This window comes from Tinamus guttatus, unplaced genomic scaffold (genome assembly GCF_059628265.1).
Source record: "Tinamus guttatus ecotype Peru unplaced genomic scaffold, ASM5962826v1 Tinamus_guttatus_pri_ptg000629l, whole genome shotgun sequence".
Classification (NCBI taxonomy): domain Eukaryota; kingdom Metazoa; phylum Chordata; class Aves; order Tinamiformes; family Tinamidae; genus Tinamus; species Tinamus guttatus.
Window position 1 is genome coordinate 988,241 of NW_028289163.1, and position 25,430 is coordinate 1,013,670.

Here is a 25,430-nt window from a genome sequence, read left to right on the forward strand (position 1 = left end):
CTGGGGATGAAGCAAGAGGGGAAGGTGCAGAGCGGAGTCACGCGGCGCCGGCGTCCCGGGGTCCTGCCCCGCGTTGCCAAACCGGCATCAGTGGAGGCCGTTGCACCACAGCCGGCGCTGACGCTCGCGCCCGGCCCGTGGCCGCGATTGCATCGGCCGCGGCTGCTCTGATAAGGGCAAAAGGCTTGGGACAAAGATAGGCCCCAAAAACCAAATATGATGAAATTTGCCCCTGCGTGGGAGGCATCGTCTCCACTGGTGAAAGTAATCCTGCCATCAGCCATGGGGCCAGTCTGACTTTGGTCCAAAGAGCTTTTGAAAGTGTGAGAAGAGGTAATGGGCTTTTAATGTAGCTGATTTACTTCAGTTTGATGCAGTTTGGATTTAATTTAGTTCAATATAAGTGATTTTGTTTAGATAACTGAGCCATTTTCACTCCATAAACTTTTTACATAGAATGATGCTAAGGGAAACCACCCTACAAACGCCCTTTATTTCTCTGCTAAATGGTGAATTCTGGTATCCAACCAAACCAATCCCTTTGGATGTGATAAATACTGTTAAAATCCCTTTACTTTCCACAAGTCACAAGGACATAAATTCAGTTCCTTTTTCTGCTCAATTTGGATAGGCAGAAGCTGCATCCTCTGCACCAGGTTGAGTAGCCTCTATTCAAAGTCATCTGTTTTGCATTAAAGGAATGGAAACTGTGAAGATCTTGGTGGAAAAAGGAAAAAAAAATTAAAGGAAGAAATTCCTAAAAAGCATCTCATAGAATCAGTAGGAAATCACTTCAGAGAAATCACTGATGAGAGGCAGTCAGGAGAGGGACAGATCAGTGTCCCTGTCTTAAACCACTAATGTATCTTTAGAAGTGGGGACACGATCATTAGCTACCTTGAAATGACTCAGAGCCGCAGACTGAAGCGGAATTGGGCTGGATTAAACCGTCCCGAGACCCTGGGGGCTGGTGGGGTCTGCGGGTGAAGACCTCAAGAACCACCTTTCCTCACATTTCACCAAGATTTCGCTAAGTCACGTTAGTCAGAAAGGGGATTAAAATGCTTTCTGTCCCCAAAGCAGCCTCTTCACAATGCCTACGTGTAAAACAAGTCTGTGGAGGAAACGCACAAAAGCAGTTGTGAAAGAATGAGCTCATTACCTAGGAGGACTCATTCCCAGAAGGCAGGGCTTTGAAACCATATAAAAGTTCTCAAATCTCCATGCTCCACCATCCACTTGACTTCCTGCAGCTACCTGCTGGTCGGTTGGGTGAGTTGGAGGATATTGATGCTTCTTTTGGGTGATGTCTGGGATTTTCTGTTTGGTTTAATGTACAGAGACTCTTTAAAGAAGGGATTTATTTTACAGCTGCCTTTAAATGCATAGCAGAGTCCTGCAAAGAGGAGAAATTGTGTGCATGGGGGTAGGATGAGCAGCCTTGCAATGATACTGCAAGGCACTTCCAGATGGCACGTGAATCTGAGGATAGTTAAGTGCTAAATTAGATCCTTTCTGAAGACAAGATTAGATAAAATTATATTGGTTTGATTTAGCTGGTCCTGCCTTCAGGAAGGGGGAGGTCTAACTGGCCTACTAAAGCTTCTCCTTGCTCCGATTTCTGTGATTCCATGATTTATAGCAAGAATACTTTTAAATCTTTAGTTAATTGAAAAATCATGCTGTTTATGGTAGATTTGTGAGCACCAGGGCCTGCACAGAGCAGAGGGTGAAAATATCCCTGATGTGCTGCAATTCTCAGGCCAAGCACATCAGCAGCAAGATGCTAATTTGGCTCGAGATGTTATCGGGTTGCTATAAAGAAAATAGAAAGCGACACTTGATATCGATGTGGAGGAGCTGGAAGGATGTGGCAGAGGGGAATAAATCTGCTTTGAAGATGTGCTGAGAAGGGCAGGAGACCTGGCACGGGCAGAGCGCTCACCTGGCCCTGCATCGAGGGGACCTAGAAATGTCCCTTCCAAGCAACGAGCCTGTGACTCAAATTCTGTATTTGTGTCCTGAGATTATCCCTAGGAAAACAGGAACACGGGAATCAGGTTGTCCTGATTCCTGCCAGCCCCATGTGCTGCTGCAGGTCACGGGGACCAGGGTCCACGGGTGACATCTCTGCAGCTAATCCCTCCCGTGACTGCCAGGAGGACGGTGCCACCCGTGACCTCCTCGTCCCCTTGCGTCACCGGTGAAGTCAGAGCGAAACTGGGAGCCGCCTCATGGCTCCCAGTGCCGGAGGCTCCCGGTCCGACCGACCGGAGTGGGGCCAAGCAGAGAAGCAGGAGCTTGGCCGGAGCTCGGCCGGACACTCATTCCCGGGAGCCGCCTGCTTTACACCGGCTTCGCAGAGCAACCTTTAAAACTTGCGAATAAGACAAAACATCTTCAGGCATTTCTAAGCAGAGACGTTTGCTTTTTCTATTTTAAATTGCCTTGCAGTCTTTAATTTTCCCTTAATTCCATTCAAAATCTGAGAGTTATTTTAAAATAGGCAAATCTTCAGTTTTGTCAAAGGGAAATATTCTGTTGGATGCAGGTCTGGATGTTTTATCTACCTGCCGGTCCCCGGAATGTTTCCAAGCTCTTGCCTTCAGCCGTCGCTATGTTTTTTTGTTATTATTTTGGTTTCCTGAAGCCGCTACCAAACCAGCAGGTCTGTTATTTGCTGGAGCCTCCTCTCAGCTCTCCTTCAAGGAAATGCCAGGGAGGAAACGCGCTGGGCAGAGCGGAGCGATGCGGGAATTGCTCTGAAGTGCAAATTGGCTCTGTTGCAAAGCAGCAGCTCTGGAGCTGGCACTGCCCACGTCGCACCCCGGCTACGGGCAGGGAGAGAAGAGCAGGGACTGGGCAGGATGCAAAAGAAACAGGGAACCGTCATTCTTTCCATGCCTGTCTGCTATGGGAAAGCCACCTTGCAGATGAGTCATGTTTCTAGGGCTGGTTTCTCCCGCTTTGCTCAGCAGCCGCAATAACGCTCGGATGTTTCTTGCAGATTCCCTGCTCCGTGCAGCGATGTCTGGGCAGCAGATGCAGTGCAAGCAGCCAACCACCCTCCCGCCCGGGCTGCTCTCAAAGCAGAGCGCCGAGCCCGCGCCGGGCGCTGAGGCGCTGCCGTGTCCCCCGCAGCAGCAGCCCGATGTCCCCGTCCCCGCGGCACATCCAGAGACGGCTCCTGAGGTGCTGGTGCCGGCCCCGGAAAAAGCAGCTCCAGTTGCGGTGATCCCTGAGTGCCCGCAGCAGGAACAGCAGCAGCAGCAGTGCCCGCTGCCACCGACGCTCCCTCCCGAGCCTGTCCCGAGTCCTCCGGAGGAAGCACCGAGCAAAGAGCCGCAAGAGCCGATCCCTGTTCCCAGCCCAGAACCAGCTCCCTGTGGCCAGGAGAAGCAGCAGTGCAAGGAGATCCCGGTGCCGATCCCCGTTCCCAGCCCTGAGCCCGTCCCGTGTCCCCAGGAGAAGCAGCAGTGCAAGGAGATCCCGGCGCCGATCCCTGTCCCTGATCCGGTGCCATGCCCTCAGGAGAAGCAGGAATGCAAGGAGATCCCAGCTCCGATCCCCGCTCCCCTCCCGGAACCACCCTCCTGCCCCCAGGAGATCCCGGCGCCCGTCCCCGCTCCCTGCCCCGAGCCCGCCCCGTGTCCCCAGGTGAAGCAGGAGCGCAAGGAGATCCCGGTGCCGATCCCGGCTCCCCGCGCCCCGGAGCAGCCGGAGGCGCCGTGCGCGGCGCTGGAGCAGTGCTCGCTCTCGGAGCAGCAGCAGGAGAAGCTGCCGGCCCAGTGGCCCCCGGCGCAGAAGTAACGCGCCGACCCGCGGCGAGGCAGGAGCCCGAGAGCAGCCGGCCCCGCTCGCCCCGCAGCCGTTTCCATCGCCCCTTTAGCCGCTGCAGAATTCAGCCCTGCTTCCATCTCTCCCCGTACTAACGTTAACGTTATCCCACGCTAACACCCACGCGAGCGATGCTCTTGCGGGCTGGCTCGCGCGCTCGGCTCTCTCGCACGCGCGCTTGGCTTTAGTGCCCGAGTCCCCGTCCTGTCCCGGTTGTCCCGCCGGGGAGAGGCCGGGAGCGTGACGGCAGCTCAGCCGGGGCTCGGGAGGCCGATGCAGCCCCGGTCCCCACGGCGCAGCCCCACACGCTGCCGCCTGCTCCCCACGCTCCCCCCCGCGTCGCGCTTCGGGGTTTGGTCTAAAACAGCAGGATTTGGGGCTTGTGCAAAACCTGCCAGGAGCAGCTCTGGTCCGGGGCAACACGACTTGCAGCAACCGTGAACCCACAGTGCAAAATATCTTAAGCGATGTAAAACCTAGAGGCAAAACCTAGACCTTTTACTGAAGATCCATCACCCGCCAGGTACCCGCTGAGCTGAACGGGGTATTGGAAATAGCAGCCAGCTCAGCACATCCATGGGGATCTCACCTCACACTCACTAGGATCTGCAACGAGCAGCACAAGCCGGGGATATTGATGGAAAAGATAGAGGTAATTAAATCCAACTCAGACAAGTTTTGAAATAAATCACCCCCAGGCGCGGCTGCCACCCATCGCAGTGGCGACAGGAGCAGGTTTGCACGCGGGCGCATGTTTCATCACACGGTGTCATTGCATGTGTGCTCGGGACGTCGTGCTAATTATTTTAGGCTGATATTGTATCCAAGATGTATTTCACTGTGAGAATCATCAATAAAAGTGACTTTGAATACTGAGTTTTGGAAATTTTCAGTGGCTCCTGCGCCTAAGGGAAAAGGAGCCTGATTTTCACACAGTCCCTTCTCGGCTCCAAGCCAGAACCGCGGGCACTTCCACTCGTCTCGTGCTCTCCCCATGTGAAAACACCTGAAAACACCCCAAAACACCCAAAGCCGCTCGCCGTGACCTCCAGAGCAGGCACAGCGACGAGCGGAGCTGCAAGCCCAAGCAAATCCGCTTTTCCCACGCTGCGGAGGAGCCGGGAGCGATGCAATCTCCCGCATGCAGCCCCTGTAACCGTCTCACCTGCTCTTGGTGCCGCACGGAGCCCCCGGCTCCCGCTTTGCATCTCGGGCTTGTGCCGCCCGCAAGGTCCCGCAGCCGGATCCCGCAGCCACATCTGCATTTACGGGGATTTTCCTCCCCTGCCACCAAGCCAAGTGGAGAAAGATCAAATGGCTGAACCAGAATTCTCTTGCTGCAAAGTAGAAACACTCACAATCCTGTTTCTGCTTGTTTTAAAACCAAGACTACCTGTTCTGAGCAACTTCCCTTTTTTATTCAGGTTTAAAAGCTTTCTAAAGCCTTTTCCCAGTAGCAGTTATAGCACCACTAGAGCTGAAAAAAATAATAAATAAACAAATAAATAAACTCCAAAAAACTTGTTCGGATTGCCCTGCCACAGAGAACTGTGTCTTGGGGAATAGCTTCATTCCTTGTGAGACACCGGAATCCTCAGGTAAATAGTCAAAGCCTGGGAAAGTAATTTCCTGAAAGGCAACACCCCACAAAATTGCCAGCTGTCCAAAAAAGTGAAACATCATCATGATAACACGAAACAATCCCACAACGATTTGCAGCCAGAGATTGCACCCGTCCTGAGCTCAGATAATGTAAGGATAAAGAATCTGGAAAGAGAACATGCATGGGTACCTGTGTATATGCACGTTAGAGACAGGCACATATAAATTTAAAGGTGATTCCTGGGCTATTACAAGAAAGGAGAAGAGAATGAATGAATAATAAAGTGAAAAAAATAATCAAGAAGCAAATAATGCAGTTAATTACAATTTTATTGCAGCACACCCTGAGGTAAAGATCAGAAGGAAACGGCCTTGTGACTTTCCCATAGTTGGGGATGAATAAATCCTAGCTAATTTGTTGCATCTCTTTGTAAAGCAGTTTCCGCTTGCAAATAAAGCCGGCACCCTGCGAATTTCCAGCCGGTTTGGCGGGGGCAGCGCAGAGGAATGGAGCTTGCAGGGGAGCAGCTGCCTCTTGGCCCCGCCAGCGCCGGAGCTACTTCTGCTTCGGGCACTGCTGCTGTTGCTGCTGCTGCGGGACGCTCTTCACGGGACATTTCGCTTGTCCCTTTGGGGCCTGGCTCTGCTCCACGCTCTTGGGAAGACACTTCTCCTGGCACTGCGGGGGAATGTGCTGCTGCTGCTTCTGCTGGTGGGAAGACATTGCTGCTAAAGCTGCAAGGAAACCAAGGTGCCAGTTAGGTTGCTTTTCAGCCTTACACAATTCTCTCCTTTTAGCGTTTCAGCCTATCTTTTTTTAGCCTTGACTTCCAAAGTTAACTCTACCAGGGCAGACATGAAAGCTGCTGGCAATGGTGCAAGCAGGGCAGAAAGCCAGGGAGAGCTCAGGATTGCAGATGGTTTGAAAGAGGAAAAGAGCTCGAGAACGATCCCTCCATCGCGAGCCCCAGAACAGGACGGTGTCACCCACCGCTATTGGCACCCCGGGGACCACAGCAAGAGGCCTGCGGGTGCCCAATGGGTGCTAAAGGAGCTGCCAGCGGATGGTCACCCAAGAGCCAGCAGGTCCTCGAGGCTCTGGGAGCCTCTGGATGACCAAAATGAGAAGCAATTAAACAAGGGAAGAACCCACCGCAGGGGGAAAGGGCTGCAGTTGCTGCTGGAGAAACGCAAGAGGGAGAAATCACCCCCAGAGCAGAGTCCCAAACTGCCCTCCGTGCGTCAAACCCGTGCGGAAAGACTCACCTGGTGCCTCTGGCCGCGGGCAGGAGGGAAGGAGAAGCCGCCGGGATTCAGGAGCCTCCTGAAGGGAAGGCTTTTATACCCTTTCGGAAGGCTGCCCCGGCAGCCGATGACGACAGATTAACTTGATGACCAGAATCTTTCACAACAAGAACTTGCTCCGCTGACACCTCCTTAGTGCTGGATTTAAGTCAAGCTCTGACAGAGATGCTTTCGGGTGCGGGGGACTTGTTGATTTTCCGGGCAGGCACACCCAGCCTGGTAATAACTGGCTAATTCATTAATAATTCCCACTGTCCTGACCCTGGGCTCGGCTCCCACAGCCCAGCTCAGGCTTCGGAGCACGGAAATCCAGCCTGCATAGACCTTAATCCTCCTCCCTCTTCCTTCCCCCTCTAGGGACCGAAACATTTTATATCACCAACAAAATACAAAGTTGTCCCCTTATTTTAAGCATCCTTTTCCTTACCTTTGCTTTTCATTTCCCTCTAAAGAAACTAAAGGTTTCCGTTCACAGACACGGGGTTTGGTTTGTTGGCATTGTGGCAGGATTTCTTTTCCTCTCAGGTAAACCCATGCCCAATCCCCTTGAAGCTTTTCCAAGGAAGAAGGAAAACAGTTCAAAACAAGGCACTACCTCCAGCTCCAATGGCAAGGGCCATCCCTGAGCTCTCCTCAATGCCGTGCCCCAGGGGGTTAGATTTGGCCCCAGGGGGCTTGATTTGGTCCATAAACTACAGCCTCTTCTCCATTATAACCACAGGACCCACAGAGGAACCATGGACATAACTTCTGGTAGGCAAAGGAGAGCAGAAGAGGCTCATAGACAGGAGAGGAAGAGGAGGAAAAGGGAAAAACTACCACCCATCTTTGCACAACCCGCCCTTGTCTGACCAACCAGAGGTCTTAGTGACCCTGGGGTTAATGAGGACGAGGTTGGGCTAACTGGCTGCAGATAGGCAGACCTTAGCACTGCCCATGATCAACCGCAGCTGTGTAGGACAACAGGGTGTCAGGGCTTTTGCAACTCGCTCTCCCATAGGCACGGGAGCGATGAGCACTGCTCAGCCGGCCGCCTCTGCTGCTTCCTCTGCGGCTTTTGGAGCTTCCCGGTGGTGTCAACCATGGCTGCGAGTGGTGCCGTGCCCATGGAGCAGGAGCCGTGGCCCTCAGGACTGGTGGAGCCGGGTGGTGGAGACCCACCATGGGTGTCTCATCCCAGATGCGCCTCGTTAGCCACCGCACGTGGCCTCCTGACCAAGGCTGCTCCCACACCTGATGGTGGGCACCGATGCTGAGGAGCAGCCGGTGTCCGTGACGTTGTGGATGGCAGGATCCACCGGTGAACTCCCAAAGGTTTGGGCTCCCTGATAGGAATCGGGGATGGATGTTCCCAGACTTCCCCTCTATATCCTTGCTGCTCCATAGCTGTCTAGCCCCCCTACTCTGTTTTGCTGAACCAAAATGCACGTTTGGTGTAAAATCTCCATGCCTGGCCCAGGTGCACCTAACGCCTGCGCCTGTCGTTGATATCATCACCCTCGTGTGTTGACAGGAATCGCACAAAGAGGAATCTGCTGCAAAGCTACCCTTGTGCCCACGGGTTCATCGCGGGCTGATTTGGTAACAGTGTTTACACACACCTAAATATAACTCTTTTCTGTTGGAGATTAATCGCCCTCCACCCTTGCCTTAATGACACCGTAGGTGGAGAGCAATGCTCTGCATCCAGACACGGAGCCTGCACGGGAGACGGGTGGGAGCCGCGACAACAGGGCAGGGAACACCGGGCTCCAGACAAGGGCCTCCCTCTCCGGCCAGAATCCAAACAGAGACAATAGATTTGCAATAGAATTAAAACGCGATTGCACCAGGCAGACGTTAATGAGCCTGAAATGCCAAGTGCTCCGTGGGTCGCGGCGCCGGCGTCGCCCCCGCGCTGACGGGAGCAGATAGGAGCTGCAGCCAGACCTGCCCGGAGCCGCGCGAGGTGTCGACAGCAAAACCGGGGACAACGCTGCACCCTGGTCCCCGCGGGGGACCTGCCCCTGGACCACGAAGAGGTTCCTCTCCGGAAGCCAAACCTCACTCTCTGTTCCCCCTGGGCGAGGATTATGGGGAAAGGGCATCAAAAACACCACTTGGTCTCCAGCTGATTATTTTTTTTAAGAAATCATTAAAAAAACAGTAAGAATGCTTCAACAATTTCTCCTCTGCATTTGGGCTTTTCTTCTACTTAGTTTTACCTTTTACTTAGCGATATATCTATTATTATCATTATTTTCCCGTAGGACAAAACTCACTGTTCAGTATCTCTTAAAAAGTACTGGCCACATCCTGTTTACAGCGTTGGAAAGCATCGCTCCCCTCTAGGATGTGTTATAGGCATGAAGCCTTTGCAACCATACCAGATTCTTCAGAGGAAAACTAGAGGAAGGAGACCTTGAACCTGAAGACGTAGGAACAGAGAGAAGGACAAATGACAAGAGGACAGAAAATGCCATCAATGCTCATTTTTTATTGCTACGCATATGCATGAAAGGCAAGAGGAGGGTTAAAGAGTACAAAGGCAGAGCTCTTCCAAGTTGGCACCACTGCCATGGTGGAGCATCTCCTCAGGACACCCAGGACCGTGTTGGCCAACTGCAGCTCCCAAGGAGAAGAGGTGCCAAGAAAGCAGTGCAAGGGGCAACATAGGAAGCCAAGGCTGGAAACATTCGGAGCAACATTTCTAAAGCAAGGAGAGCAAGCGGAGGCCACGAGGCGCCGTTTGCAAGGCCCACGCGCTGGGGCGATCAGCAGGGCCGGGAGCGGGTCTCCTGGCACACGATCTTGCACTTCTCTGGGCACTTGGTGGCACAGACCTCCACGCACTTGGTCTGGCAGGGCTCAACGCACTGGGTGGTGCAGCACGTGGTGGCACAGGGCTTCGCGCAGACCTCCACGCAGGTTTGGGGACAGACCTCCACGCACTTGGTCTGGCAGGGCTCCACGCACTGGGTGGTGCAGCACGTGGTGGCACAGGGCTTCACACAGGGCTTCGCGCAGACCTCCACGCAGGTCTGGGGACAGACCTCCACGCACTGGGTCTGGCAGGGCTCGGCGCACTGCGTGGTGCAGCACGTGGTGGTGCACTGGGTGCCGCAGGGCTCGGCGCACGTGGTGGTGCAGCACGTGGTGGTGCACTGGGTCTGGCAGGGCTCGGGGCAGGGCTTCACGCACACGGTGCCGCAGGGCTCCACGCACACGGTGCTGCAGGGCTCCTGGCACGGCGGGCACTTCTTCACGCCGCACACAGGAGGGGCCTGGCAGGGCTGCTTGCGCTGCTCGAAGAAGGACATGTTGCTGGGAGTCGGCGATGCTGGTGAGAGAAGGAGCACGGGGTGAAGGTGCTGCTCACAGCGAGCCTGGCTTTCAAAACATATGTGACCACCGGCTAAAGGACTGCGAGAAACCTCCCAGGAAAAAGTGCACGCACGGCTTATTTCTGGATCTAGATATATGCCAACTAATACTTCCAGATTGCTCCTTCCTTCTTGGGAATGAGCAAGTGTCACTGCTAGGAAGACTAGAGCCATAGAATCGTAGAATCACGGAATGCTGAAGGTTGGAAGGGAGCTCTAGGGATCATCCAGCGCAGCCCCCTGCACACGCAGGGTCACCTAGAGCACGTGGCACAGGGCTGCGGCCAAGCGGGTTTGAAGATCTCCAGAGAAGGAGACTCCACAACCTCTCTGGGCAGCCTGTTCCAGGGCTCTGTCACAAACCCCGAGTTTCACAGAACTGCATCCAGTTACTCCTGGGAGATGCCCTGACATGAGAATAGCTTCTTTCCTGAGCTACCTAATGAAAGGAGCAGTTCCACTGCCCGTTGTCTCTTCATTGTTTTCTAGGGTCCTCATGGACACCAGAACATTGCTGCTCACGAGACACTGGCCTGTTAATCCAGGGGCTAGAGCCCAAAGACTGCAGTTCAAACACCCTTTCAAATCCTCCAGCTATATGTCATTGTTGATGCACTAAAATTAATAGGCTTATCCTCTCTGGCTTGGCCCAGAGGTTGCAGCTCCTCTTTCTGATGCATTTCCTCATCCTGGCTTTTCCCATATGTCTCCTACAGTTTTGCCCTAAGGTCTCCTGCAGATTCCTTCTTCCAGACAACCCTTCTTCCCACCCATCTCTTCTGAAGTCCCAAGCCTTACTCTGCAGCATCCAGTCATTTATTTAATTTCCCGACTTAACGAGGTTTTAAATTTAATGAAGATAGACTCCTCCCTCCTCCATGGGAGGTGGAAGACAGTCGGCTTCTGCAGAGATGACAGGATATTTCCACGTTCCCAAAGAGAAAGAAGGTGCCTAAGAGTCCAACATCCTCTTCCCCATCCCAGGAGGAATCCTGGGCCAAAGAGCAACACCTCTGAGCCGAGCTCAACACCAAAGAGCAAAGTTCTGCAGTCAGGAATACACTGTTTTGACCAGACCAACCAAGTAACACAGCCACTGCATCATTCCCTGATAAATCCAAGAAAGACTTACCAGTTCACCAATGCAGATGAGTGAAGGAGAAGTCAAATGCGCTGATGTGAACTTCAGAGCTCCAACCTTTTTATACAGTTCGCGTGGCGTCACCGGCGGAAACGAGGAAGCCCAGCGGTAGGGACACCCGACCATTAGCATCCCCACAAGCTCCACCTACGCATAATTTTCATATTTGTTAACATCCTAAATTTGGGGGGAAACCTCTTCCGGGAAAAGCATGTGGTACTGAGTTAATTCTGCTTCCACCTAATACCCAAGCTATGCAATTCCCAATTGGAAAATACGGTAATTAGAAAGAACCACATACTGGATTAATTGCTTTTTTAAAAAAGATTTAATATGCTCAGATATTTGCATCTGCTTCTAAGTGTCAGAATGATACCTTAGGTTTTTTCCAATACAGTTAGAATCAATGACTGTTATTAAGGAAAGTGGACAATTGGTAGGATTTTCCATGAGAAACATCACGTCCTAATTCTCATGGCAAGAGAGAGCTAATCCTACAGGGGCCTTTGGTGCTTCAGCTGGTTCTCCAGTCCCTTGCTGACCATTAAGACCATCCCAGCCCCTTCCTCCCCAAGCTCTTGGTCTATTAACCAGGTTCACATTTGGCAATTCCAAGCTGGAGATGACTCCGGGTCCCAGGAAGACTTCTCCAAGCCATTCAAGGGGACAGGCATTACCAAACCTTTCCTTCCATTGCCAAAGCAGTGCAAAGGGCCCCCACTCCATTCATGAAAGCATTGGGCCCAGAACTCCGTATTCCTGTATTTAAGCCTTAGGCTTATCTCACGCAGCTCCGGAGCCTGGAAAATCTTTATTTTTTGGAGATGTTCCAGTTAAGGGGAGTGGAACACAGGCACTTGGCTCTACCTCAATGTGTTTTTGTCATTCTTGCCAATTCCACCAATTAAATCATTTACACAAATGCTAAATGGGGAAAAAAATAAAAAATCCCATTCAGCGTGAATACTACGTCCTGTTTACACAGGAAACCAGAAGCCCTGCTCAGACTGATTCATTTCTAGTGTTTACATGGGGAAAACGGAATTCCTGCCCGAAACCCATGTGAGCTGAGGAATTGGTGCCACTTTGAGCTTCCTCGCGGCTCTTGCCTTCCCCTTCTCTCTTGTGGCTGCATGGGGACACGAAGGTGACCTGTCCTGCAGCTCTGCTTCATGCCAAGACTAGATGCAGCATTGCAGAACTGAGCCCCGAATTTCCCAAATTTGACATTGGCATAAGCAAAGCCCAACAAGATAGATCCCTGCAGATAATCAAGTGAACTGCTCAGATTTAGATGTCTAATATTCTGTCTGATTCACCTCTTTCCATGTTCTCATCCTCCTCCACTTTCCCTGGAAGCTTCTGCTTCTCCTCCTCTTTTTTGGAAGCTTTCTCTGCCCGGTTTTGGCATGGTTCATGCTTACCTGGGGCTCTCCACTCATCTGGAACACCAATGCTGAGGACTAGTCCCTTTCTATAGGGGGTTATTGTGTATCCTATTGTTACATTTGATTAGCAAGAAATTGAAACAACTTACAGGAAAATTAGATATTTTAGGAGCTGGAAATGGAACTGCGTTTGTAGTATGTGGGAACATCAGACAGCACTGGATGATTATTCTTAATTGACCCTTATTTGTGGAACTTTATTACATTTATGAGCAATTTGCTCAGTTGGCTGGTTCCATTAAGCTCAGTGACTCAGAGCTCCATAGCAGCATCATTTCAGACCCAGGCAAAAGGGCTGGAAAGAGGCAGATTTTCCAAATTTGCTACTTCTGAGATGCATTTAGTTACATGGGGAAGCCCAAGCTCTCTTGCAGCACCGGAGGCTGGGGCGATGGGCAGTGTGCCAAGGAAAAGAGCACCAGAACCAAAGCAAAAACCCAAAGCAAAGCTTTTTCACAGAAATCAAGGATACTCCCCACAATTTCCAAACAGTGAGGCCTTCCCAGCCCTCTCGCCCCCTTTATGACTACACATGCTGGAGTCTGGGGCTTGGTTATATCCAACTTTCCCACTGGGCACCAGGCGCCAAGAGCAGCTTCTAGGAGCAGCCGCGTCCCGGGGCTGCCCGTCCATCCCTGGCTCCAGAAATCCATGCATACCTCGGATGCCAGGAGCCTGAGTGTGCAGAGCAATTAGCCTCACATGAAAACAAGTGGCTTGTCTCCTCCACATCCCAGGGACAATTTGATCAAGCAATTAAATCATTACTTCTGGGGCTGAGAGGAGCCCCAGTGCAGCCCAATCCGCCTCTTTTCCTGTTTACACAGGAAGGTGAGTGTCCTACAAAGAATGATAAGTGAACATCCGACCAAAATTCCTTCCGGAAAAGAGGAGCTAGATGTGGTGATCGCAAGAAACTCAGATAATTTGATTATTTTTTATCTTCTGACAATTGTCGATGTCTTATTACTTGACACTTTACAGTGGGAATCTGTTTTTCCTTAGAGTTTTCCACCCTGGTAAACGAGATAATGCCCTGATTCTTGAAGAAGGCGTTATAGACCCCAACACACATTATGTGATACGGGAAGAGCCGTTGGGTCTATGGCGTTCACTGATCCCAGCGTGTGATTTTCTCCAAAAGTGTTATAATAACATATAAGAACATGACAGATTGGGTGTAAACATTCAGGAGTCAGGGGAAAAGGGTCCCTGTTCCTCTTGCCATGCCCCAACCTCCTGGCGCCCACCTGGAAATGAAATATCTGCTCCCAGTAATGGTTTCAGCCCTTTAAAAATTGAGTTTCCAAGCTCACCCAAAGGATTAAAGACGATGCAATTGGAGGGACACTAGGGAGAAATAGTTTAAGGAGAAATGGTACCTGAAAGCCCCTTTTCCTCTCTACATTTTCATATTTCCCTGAAGAAACACACAGGCCAGGGTGAGCACTGTGCAATCAAGAGCAGGAGCCAGGTCCTGCCCAAGGCCCCCAGGAGCTGCCCAGGCTCAGCTGGCCTTAATCTGCCCCACTGCAGTGTCCACAGGTGTGATTTATCACATCCCATAATGGGGAAAACTCCTCCAGCAGAAAAAGTGAAACAGAGCAAATTGTGGGTTAGTTGCAGCTTGGAGTCCTGGGGCATCTCCTAAGGACGGGCCGGTGGGTCCTCTGACTTCATCCGCACTCTTCCTCCCTGCTCTCTCCTCCTTTCTGCAGCTGTGGCCAAGTCCAAACCCCTCTCCTGTCTCCAGCTCTGTCCTCAGTGTGTGCAACAGCGAGATGTGTCCCCTGAGGATGTCACTCGCTGTCCAGAGAGCAACGTGCAAACAAATTCAGTGCTAATGGGGGAAGCGCTTGGCTCCCATTCCCAGGTTTACATGGAGGGCTACCAAAAATCCCCTGGGACACCCTGCAAAGAGCAGGAAAGATTCCTGCAGGATTCAGTGGGGAATAAATCCTTGCCAACCTTCCTGAGTGTCTTCATGCATTCAGCAGCTGCGGCCCCTCTAAAGAGAGGAGACTTTTAGGAGAAAATTAAGGGGAGAAAGTGCAACCTGTGGGAGTGGGAGAGTGAAGGACACCTGTGCAGACAGTTGATGCCAAGATCGATAGTTTTTATTGCTTCACATCTACAGGGAAGGAAGAAGACGGAAAGAAAAAGCAAATGGAGAAATTCCTCCAACCACCCCAGAGCAGAAGGATTGGAAGATCACACTCCAGGGCACACACAGTGCTCCTGGGGGTACAAAGTCACTTAGGTATGAGAAAAGCTACAAGAAAAGTCGCCGTGCCTTAAATAAATACAGGAGAAGTTATGTAAAAATGTAGGAAAAAACTACAGGAAGATCCTCCATTTCCTAGGGCACAAGGCAATGAAGTCCAGAGGAAGAGGTCCCTCAAGGGAGCACGCGCTTGCGACAACAGATATCGGCACAGCTGATGGCGTAGAACCGGGGACGGGCGGGCGGGCACGGGGACACGCAGGGATCCGGGCACGGGGACGCGACACTGACCGTGCCGCAGGGGTCCACGCACGTGGTGGAGGGGCACTGGGTCACCTCCCCGCAGCACGGATCCGCGCACTTGGTGACGCCCTTGATGGCTGGGCCACAGCACGGATCCACGCACGCGGTGACGCCCTTGATGGCTGTGCCACAGCACGGATCCACGCACGTGGTGGTGCACTTGGTCGCAGCTCCACAGCAGGGATCCACACATGTCGTGGCGCACTTGGTGACTTGGTCACAGCATGGGTCCACGCACGTGGTGGTGCATTTGGTCCCTTCTCTACAACATGGATCCACGCACGTGGTGGTGCACTTGGTCACAGCTCCACAGCAGGGATCCACGCACGTGGTGGTGCACTTGGTGACTTCCTCACAGCACGGATCCACACACGTGACGGTGCACTTGGCGATCTCATCACAGCACGGGTCCACGCATGTGGTGACACACTTGGTGGCTGTGCCACAGCACGGATCCACGCACTTGGTGCACTTGGTCACAGCTCCGCAGCATGGATCCACACACGTGGTCGCACATTTGGTGACCTTCTCACAGCATGGGTCCACACATGTGGTGCATTTGGTCACCTCGCAGCATGGGTCCACGCATCTGGTGGTGCACTTGGTCACAGCTCCACAGCAGGGATCCACACAGGTCGTGGTGCACTTGGTGACTTGGTCACAGCACGGATCCACACACGTGATGGTGCATTTGGCGATCTCATCACAGCACGGATCCACACACTGGGTGGTGCACTTGGTCACAGCTCCACAGCAGGGATCCACGCACTTGGTGGTGCATTTGGTCACTTCTCTACAACATGGATCCACGCACTGGGTGGTGCACTTGGTCACAGCTCCACAGCAGGGATCCACACATGTCGTTGTGCACTTGGTGACTTGGTCACAGCACGGATCCACACACTGGCTGGTGCATTTTGTCACCTCACGGCACGGATCCACACACTGGGTGGTGCACTTGGTCACAGCTCCACAGCACGGATCCACACACTTGGTTACACACCTGGTGACTTCTCCACAGCACGGATCCACGCACGTGGTGGTGCATTTGGTCACTTTGTCACAGCACGGATCCACACACGTGGTGGTGCATTTGGTCACTTCTCTACAACATGGATCCACGCACTGGGTGCTGCACTTGGTCACAGCTCCACAGCAGGGATCCACGCACGTGGTGGTGCATTTGGTCACTTCTCTGCAGCACGGATCCACACAGCTGGTCGTGCACTTGGTCACTTCTCTGCAACATGGATCCACGCACTGGGTGGTGCATTTGGTCACTTCTCTGCAACATGGATCCACACAGCTGGTCGTGCACTTGGTCACTTTGTCACAGCATGGATCCACGTACGTGGTCGTGCACTGGGGACCCACACAGCTGCACGGGTCCAGGCACCTGGCAGCCTGTCCCAGGCTGATATTACTCCCCAGATCCACATACTTGATGGTGGACTGAGTGACTCCGCCGTAGCAACACGGATCCACGCATGGATTTAAGCGCTGGACGTTACAGGCAGAGCCGCGGGAATCCACACATTGCTGCTGGGAGAAATTCCTGAGCGAGAAGACAGGAGGAGGAAGGCAGGGCTGTTTGCACTGGTACTCGCTTGGGCAAAACATCTTTGGGGAAGGGGAAAGGCTGGAAGAAGGAAAGGAACAAGCACTGTGTGAAACAGAGACATTCAGCTTGAACGAGGTTGCCTCGTCCATTGAGTTAAGCTACACTCCTTCCAACAGAATATGCAGCAATGTTTGGAAAACAGACTGAAATCCGTAGAGCCCTTAACCCCGCATGGAAGCATTTTAGGAAAGGTCGTAGCTACTGCCTGCACAAAGTACCGGCTGCTTCCCCACCTCTCCTGTCTTCCCAGCTCGTCCCATCCAGACGCCCTTCCAGGCATGGCTTGTCCTCGTAGCCTGCAAGTCTCCACTCCTTATCTTCCCTCCCACTCTTCCCTTTGAAGTCTTTGCCTTCCCTTTTGATCCCTGCAAAGCCCATAATTTCCTGGTTAGAGCAGGGTAAGGAGCTGGGCTGCCCTGAAAAGCTTCTCCATGGAGAAGGCGCAAACTGCAAAGCACCCGGCAAGGAGAGCATTGGAGGAGGACGGGACGAGCTCTTACACCTTGCTCAGGTATTTGCTAAGAGCCATACACAAATGTGGATACACAGAAGCACCAGCTCTTCTTGCTCTGCTAAGGACACAGCTAAAAAACACACAGCCCCATCCACTGCATTACCTCCCAGTAAGCCAAAAGAGACTTACCCAAATCAGCAGCAGGAACAGGCAGGAGAAACCAAAAACGATTTGAGAAACACTACAAAATGAAGCCTTTTATACAAGTTTAGTGTCCATGGCTCCGGAAGTGAGACACCTCAGGGGTATGGAAATAAAATCCAGGCCTGCTCCACCTCCAATCCTTAAATGACTTACCAACATTACAATTTTTAATGAAACCTGGCCACTGAGGTGGTGCGTACGACCACAAGACTGTCACCCGCGAGCCTGAATTCCTGATCCACATAGTTCAGCCTGGCTAAAGCCCCATCCATGGGAGCACCCACGTGTTGTGGTCAGCTCTGCTCCTTGGGAAGCGCGATATTCCCGTGCACCTGAAACTGGTTACGATTTTGGCAATAGGGTAGTCCGGGATGTCATCACACTGTTGACATTAAGACATTTAATTTCATTTAGTTCCGTCCAAAACTTAAAGAAACTCTATCCCTGTGGCCCATCTCTTTGCACTGGTGCCCCAGGGATGAGGAACCATCCGTGCTGGGTGCTGTGTCTTAGCAGTGATGTTTTTTGCACAGTCAAATCTGAGATTTCACGAAGCTGCTTGCAAAAGATAGCGCCGCATCCCTGACCGCAGCGTCGGAGTCACCACTTTCTGCCCGCCACAATTGTGGTCAAGGAAAGAAGCCCTTAACTGAAATTCCCTTGTTAAATGAGAGAAGGGAGCGCTAACAAGGGCAATTCTGGGCAAGATCAAAGACCATCGAGCTTCCTTCTCTGCACGCTCCAAACTAGCCCCAAGTCACTTGGTGACACAAGCGTGGAAGCCGCATTGCCTGCACACAGGGACATGGGCACACGGAGAGGTGTCCTTGTGTTGGCACGCTCTCCTCCCGTTGGACACGCTCTTGAGCATGGTGGTGTCCCATAGCAAACTGTGACAGCAGAAAGTTACACAGTGGCTTTTGGTTATTGCAATTGAAATAAAGAAATTCAACGTGTGTGACTGACTTGGGTTACCAAGTGATTTGAAGTAACCCTTAGTGCAATGGAGCTGACTCTGGTAAGCCGTTGGACCAAAGGGTGGTGGAGGCTGCTTCTCCTAGGACAAAACTGTTTTTCCGGGGCACAACCGCAAAGGGATAGAGGCAACATCATGGCATTGGAATATTGTGTTGTGTTTTGAGTCAGAGATTTTGGAGAAAAGGCAAAACATCATGAGATTGGTGATGATTTCATAAAAGTTTCCAAAAGCACCTCAGGACCTAACTACCAGGAGAACCAGATCTGAACAGGAGAGACACAATGGCAGAAATGGGCCAGATTTAGCTAAAGGAATCCTCCAATCCCACATCCCGTCCTGTTTCCTAATGGCACACGTGATGTGCTGGATGCAAGGATGATGTACTGTCCTGGAAAAATCCAACCCATGACTGTCCAAACATCTGATGGCAAGTCAAGAATCCATTCATTTCCCAAATTCTTCTCTGACATCAGCACCACCGAAAGGCCATGTGATCCGCAGCGTGCTTGGGCTCCCTCGAGGTTGCAGCCACGGAAATTGGCAGTTTCCATTTAAAAACAATTAGTCAAATAATCCATCGCGGGGCAGAGGTGGAGCAGGGCTGGGCAGGCCAAGGGGAGCTCGTCGGAGCGCCCGGGGTGCTGCGTGTCTGCAGGCCAAGCTCCTCTGCGCGCGCTGCAGAGCTCCAGCGCCGCTCGCCCGGCCTGCTCGGCCTCCCTGCTCGCTGCTGGGTGAGTATCTGCCGCCTCGGACAGACCCGAGCCCATCACCGGGGTTTCGGGTCTGCTACGCGCTGGAATAGCTCGGTGCCACCAGCCACGTCAAGGAAATGGTTTATTTCTCCTTGCGATAAGAGCTCCAAAGAGTAATCGTGATCTTCCTTTGCTGTCACCGCCACGGACGTCCTCCAAAACACGCTGTTGTCTCAGCTCTGGATTTAGAGGACTGAGATACGACCTATCCCGGAGCACAGACACTGCGGGCGCCGGCTGCCGCTGCTCTGCATGTAGTTACCCACCTCCGTGGCAGCGTCAAAGCGATCGCAGCCCTGTGCACGGCCAGGTGAGTGTGCTGAGCCCTCGCTACCTGCTGGGCTCCTTGCTGCCTTCAGCCACGTGGAAGGGGGGCAGTGGGAGATGCAGCCTTTGGGGCCCTCTGCAAGGCAGTTTCAGTGCTGGAACAGGTCTAGAAAAGAGAGGGCAACAGTTCCAAGTTTATAATTATAAATTAAATATATTAATGATAACTATGATTAATGATAATTGCTGCAAAATTCACCATTTTTTTTTAAAAAAAAAGAAAAGAAAAAGAATGGTCTGACGCTTTGCAATGAGCAGAGACCAAGGCTCGTTCTCCTTCAGCCTTGCTGCAGCGCAGAGATGTTCCAGCAGCGCCTGCCACCCTGCATGCCGCCCGTGGACGTGGACACCTTCCCCGTGCAGCGTGCAAGCTCCCTGGTGGAGCCCTGCACGCTGGAGGTGACAGGGACCTGCGTGGACACCTTCCCCATGCAGCATGCAAGCTCTGCAGTGGAGCCCTGCACGCTGGAGGTGACAGGGACCTGCGTGGACACCTTCCCCGTGCAGCATGCAAGCTCCTCGGTGCAGCCCATCCATCCTGAGGGCGCCATCCCCCGCGAGCCCTGCCCGGACGGGTGCTCCATCCCGCACGGGGATCCCTGCGCGCTGCCCAGCACGAGCCGCGTCGAGCCTGGTGTCCCCCACAGCGCGGTGGCACCTGGGGACAGCGGCTGTCCCCGGCCGGCACGCGGCCACCCCCCCAGCAGCACCATGGCCATCGTGGAGCGGTGCCTGGAGAGGTGCGAGAAGTGGCTGCGGGGCAAGAAATAGCAGCGCGCGACGGAGATTTTCCTGCAGAAACGGCATCTCCCTCTGGCGATTCTCCTCATTTCTCATTTGTATTAAGAGCAGACAGAAGGGTTTCGCTTTAAATAACTTTTTTTCCTCCGATTGGCTCTTAATTATGACCCTTATTTCTATTGCATAATGTTAAGTGCAATAAAAAGAGCAGAAATATGGGCAATGCAAGTAATTGCTTTCAGAGGCCTGTTTCTTCATCCTCAAACTTTTTTTCTTACCACATACAAATAACTCCTTTCATAATAAGTCTTAAATTCAGTTAGGATCATGTGGCTGGGCTTTCTATCCTCTTTTGCATGCATCTTTTAGGTTGAAATTATGATGAGAATATTAAGAAAAGTGGCTTAAAGGGATCGTTTTAACATCGTTTGGGAAAGGTCTTTTAAGGATACATAGAGGACAGCGGAGGGAAGCAGCGCAGACGCCTTCCTGTTGCCCAACTTCCAATCGGAGACGGGTTGAACTTGGCGCAATCAAAAGGCTTCACATTCCCGGAGCAACATTGGGAAAACGTCGGGAAGCAGCCGGGTTGTCTGCGAAGAGCTGCTGAGCAAAAGCCATTTTTACTGACCGATCGCGTGTCGTTCTCCGCGGCCTTAACGTCCTCTGTCACGAGGGGTTTTCCACCTCCGCACGGATATCAAATCCCACCTGCATGTTTGCACCGTGTGCGCGCTTAGAGAGTTGAAACGAGTCTGTGTATTGTAGCAATGATTGCAGCACATTGAATTGAGAGAATAAATCTTCGTGAACCTGAAAAGTTATTTCCTTTTTTCTTTTTTGGTAAGGAAATCCACCGCTCTCCTTCCCACAACACGGTTCCATTGTGCCCGGAACTCCCTATATTCTCCATCATGTTGCAATACGGCTCTGCTACGGGTTAGATTAGATCTGCAGCACTTGACTTTTGAAACACCTATAAATCAAACCCAAGATAGCCCATAGGAACGTAAAAACGACTGCGGAGCACGAAGGGAAGGTGACGAGCGGGGCACTGTATTTTACTGTGCTCCCAAAGCAGCCGGTGCAGCAGGCAGGTAGGCGCCGCTCGCTGCAGCGCAACGCGTTTGCGCTACCCAAACTGTTGTGTCCTGCCACCTAATCCCTCCCGCAGAATTCCCTCATCCCCGGTCCATGCTTGCAGGGATGGACGTGCCAGCGTGTCCGCAAACGCCGCGCCGGGGTCTCTAGCTCCTCAGAGGACTCCTTGGTCCACTCAGGGCCGTAAACACCAGGGGCTGCTCATGTTTTACGTGGAAGCGGAGCCTGCAACAGCGATTTTGCCTTCTCCCAACTCCTGCTCCTGCAGACGGTCTCCTGCCCGTCCTGGGGACATCTTGCTACTAGAGGAAACGGCCCCAAACGGAAGCACCAAAAGTTCCACAGGAACTTAAGGAAAAATTCCTTCCCAGTGAGGGTGCCAGAGCCCTGGAACAGGCTGCCCAGAGAGGTTGTGGAGTCTCCTTCTCTGGAGATCTTCAAACCCGCTTGGCCACAGCCCTGTGCCACGTGCTCTAGGTGACCCTGCGTGTGCAGGGGGCTGGATGATCCCTAGAGCTCCCTTCCAACCTTCAGCATTCCATGATTCCATGATCCTCCTCCTCCTCCCTTCACCCGTCACCACCACTGCCCGGTGACGCCTCGGCCTGTCACCAGGGTGGAGCGTAACTGGTACAGCCGGACGGACACCCGGAGCTTCAACACCAACAGCCGGGGGAGAGAGGGCAGGGAGCCCTGGGCTGGGCCGGGCTCGGCAGGAACAACCCGGGGGGCAGTTTTGGAGCAGCCCCCGGGCACAACCGGCTCTCGTGGCCCAGTAAAGGGGGAACCGATTCCCTCGCTCCGGTAGCGGCTTCCCGGCGCCCCGCGGGGCCGTCTCGTTCCGTCTCGCCCCCGTGCCGCCCCAGCCGGGCTGCGTGTCCCAACACGTCCCCACGGCCGCCGCGGAGCCCTTTGGAGCCGGCTGCCGCGGGGGCGCATCCGCAGGCCCCGCTCCGAGGGCTCCAGGTGCCCTCGGAGCACCCGCGTGTGGCGTTGGCGCAGGAGCAGCGTCCCCTGCCGGGACACAGCACGGAGCGGCCACGTGGAAGAGGTGGCCTTGGTCCCTTTGGAAAACGCTTCACCCACGGATAACACCCGCTTTGGCGCTGGAGCACCCGGCTGGGTGCACCAGGAGCGAATGAATCAGTGGAAAAGCTGCTCTTCCGCAGAGCATCCAACAGGCTGGAACAGGAGGAGGCTGAGACGCCCCCGTCCACACAGAAAGGCAAAGAAAGGGTTTAATTAACTCCTCCTAACAACAGTTCTTAAAATACGTACTAATTTTTTCTCAAAACAACAGGAGAAAAAGCATCCAGAAAAGTCTTCTTTCAGCCAAGAGATTAATTCCTAATTCTACTTGCGAGATCATTCAAATGCAGAGCGAGTCCTCAGGCGCTGGAGGCACCGCGCTGCCTTCCAGGGCGCTGCCGCGGGGAGCCCTGGAATCCAATTAGCTCCACGGAAATATGCTAAATATGCTCATTAGCATGTAAAAAAAGTAGAAACGTGTATTAGGGAAAAGCTGATATATCGCACTTCTTAATGTCACGTCGAATTAGCAATAAAGAGGCTCGCAACAGAAACAACTCGCCCGAATGGCTGCGAAGCCTCGGAGAAGAACGCGCTTCCCTCCAATTAGCCCCATTCCCGGCAGCGGCAGAGGGAGGCTCACGCGTGCCGGGCTCCAGGCCGGTGCTCCGCATGCGGAACAAGGCAGGAAAACCTGGGCCGAAACCTCCGCTCGGCGGGCAAGGAGGGAGGGAAACAGCCGGCCGAGGCCGAACGCTGCCCAAATATTTGTTTTTCCCACAAAGGCCAGTGCCGCCCTGGGGAAGGACGTGCCAGGACACGACTCCTACCCTGCGTTTTGGAGCCTGATGTCGCTGTCCTGCCCTCCCTGGGTTGCAGATAACGTCCAGCTGCGCTAAATGGGGCTCTGTCCCGTTCCCTGCTACCTGTTTCTTGCTCTTGTTCAATTTACCCACCCAGCGTTCATCCCTCTAACTCTTTTTTGTTGCATAAAACAGGTACGAGAGGCTGTTCAAGGCCACCTGTTATTGCCCGGGGTTGGCTATAAGAGGAACCACCCTGGCCAGGATCGCAAGGGGCTGGAGCGGGAATCAGCAGCAGGAATGCGGCTCGCAGCTTCCCGAGGAGGCTCCGGCAGGCGCCCGAGGCGCAGGAAAGCGCTGGGTCCTCATGCAAGAGGACAGTGAGGTCAACAGAGCACAAATACAGACTAAATACAGATAAAAAGGGGACAATTTTTGGTATTTTTCCCTGGATGGTAAACGGCAATGGAGCTGCGGGATGAGCCACGCCACAGGCTGGTCCCAAATGCCACTTGGTGGCACTATTTGAAAAGGTTTCTTCACCCGACACAGTCAGGAGTGAGGGTGTTTCTGGAAGGAATCACATCCATCTTGACATGATAATTTTCTTTTTTTTTTTTTTTCCTCTTTTCTTTCTTTTCTCAATGCCAACCCAAGGCGTTCCTGGCGGTCCCCTCCCCTGGGTGTCACTGGGGGATTGCACAAAACCCCTCTGCAAGCGCACGGAGCGTGGGCACTCCCCAGGCAGCACCCAAAGCTAAAACCTCCCACGGTAAAAAATAGCCTTTTTGGTAAAATACCTCCCAGACGTGTCTGCAGGTGGGGCGGGCTCCGATGGACCTCGTGGTGACCCGAGAAACACATCAGCGCGGAGGGTAACAAGGGAGAGATGAGGCCGGGGGACGGTGTAATTGGGCTCGGGGTGTTTCAGGGCCGCGCTCAGGGGTGTCTCCCTATTTAAACCCTCCGAGCACGGAGCTGCTCCCCACGGCGCTACCGGGGCTCCTCTTGCCCAGGGATTTCTGCAGCAGTCCAGAGATTTTTCTCTTATTCTCCATTTTCTTTCCCTTCTTCTACTTCATTCTGACTTCCTCCTCCTCTGGCAGCTCTTTTTCTCTCTCCCCACTCATTTCTCTTATTAAGAGTAATTTATCTGTGGAATAAACACACCGAGATCTCTTTTTGCCGGCTCTTTTCGCGCAGGCCGCCTCAGGTTTGCAGGGAGATGGCCCAGCTCCAGGGAAACGTCCTCGGCATCATCGGCACCTTTTGGGGAGACGGGGACCGCGGCGCACCGAGCAAGGAGGAGCTGAGGCGGCTCGTCCAGCACGAGGTCGCAGACGCCGTCGCGGTGAGCAGCGTCCTCCGAGCGGGGCGGCCGGATCCGACGAGCCTCCGCGCACCCGGAATTCCCCGCGGAGGCTGCGTCCACCCTGCTCTTGGGTTGATGCGGAGGGTTGATGGATTTTACCCCTGTGGTTGTTTCTTTGCAGAACCCCCGAAGGCTGGAGACGGCGGAGAAGGTGCTGGGCTGCCTGGACGACGACGACAGGGTTGACTTCAATGAGTTCCTCGCGCTGGTTTTCCACGTGGCCAAGGCTTGTTACAAGGAGCTCAGGAAGGGCCAGGCACTAGGAAGGGGTCAGGAGGCGATGGTCCAGGCAGAGGCAGGCAGGGAGGATGAGCAAGCCCAGGGAGCTGAGACCCTGGACACCCCCCAAACCCAGGAGGCACCAGATGAGGAGCCAGAGGCCCCTCAGGCTGAGGGGACCGAGGTGCTAGAAGGGGACCCAAAGAGAAGGGAGATTCTGGACTTGGAGACTGCAGAGCAGAACAGAAACACCCATCCGGCTGAAGAGAACGGGGCGCCAAAACAGGACCCAGATACCCAGGAGACCAAGAGGCCAGAACAGGGTCCAAACAACCATCAGGCCCCGGATGCTGAGACACAAGAAAATACCTCGAGCAGCCTCCAGGCCCCGGAGATGGAGTCAGCAGAGCAGGACCTCAGTTGTCCCTCTGAACCCCCAGCGAGAGACGCGAGCAGCGAGATGCAGGTGTGTGCGGCCCCTCAGCAGGACCCCGAGCCCAGCAAGACCCACAAGCTGCAGCTCCCGGAGCAGGGCGAGAGCCCTGGAGAGGGGGCCAAACCCCAGGAAACGCACCAGGATCCACCTCTCCATCGGAGCCACGAGCC

General features: G+C 53.4%; 2 protein-coding genes across 2 annotated transcripts; one reads left to right on the top strand and one right to left on the bottom strand.

The window, feature by feature from the left end:
* The first annotated feature begins 3,020 nt into the window (after nt 1-3,020).
* Nucleotides 3,021-3,810, top strand: LOC148592246 (uncharacterized). The gene has a single exon (XM_088535466.1). It carries the CDS (start codon nt 3,028-3,030, stop codon nt 3,808-3,810), a length of 783 nt encoding a protein of 260 aa, XP_088391592.1. The 5' UTR covers nt 3,021-3,027.
* Nucleotides 3,811-15,093: 11,283 nt separating this feature from the next.
* LOC104577003 (uncharacterized) lies at nt 15,094-16,842 on the bottom strand. The gene has a single exon (XM_088535467.1). It carries the CDS (start codon nt 16,840-16,842, stop codon nt 15,094-15,096), a length of 1,749 nt encoding a protein of 582 aa, XP_088391593.1.
* Nucleotides 16,843-25,430: the final 8,588 nt, after the last annotated feature.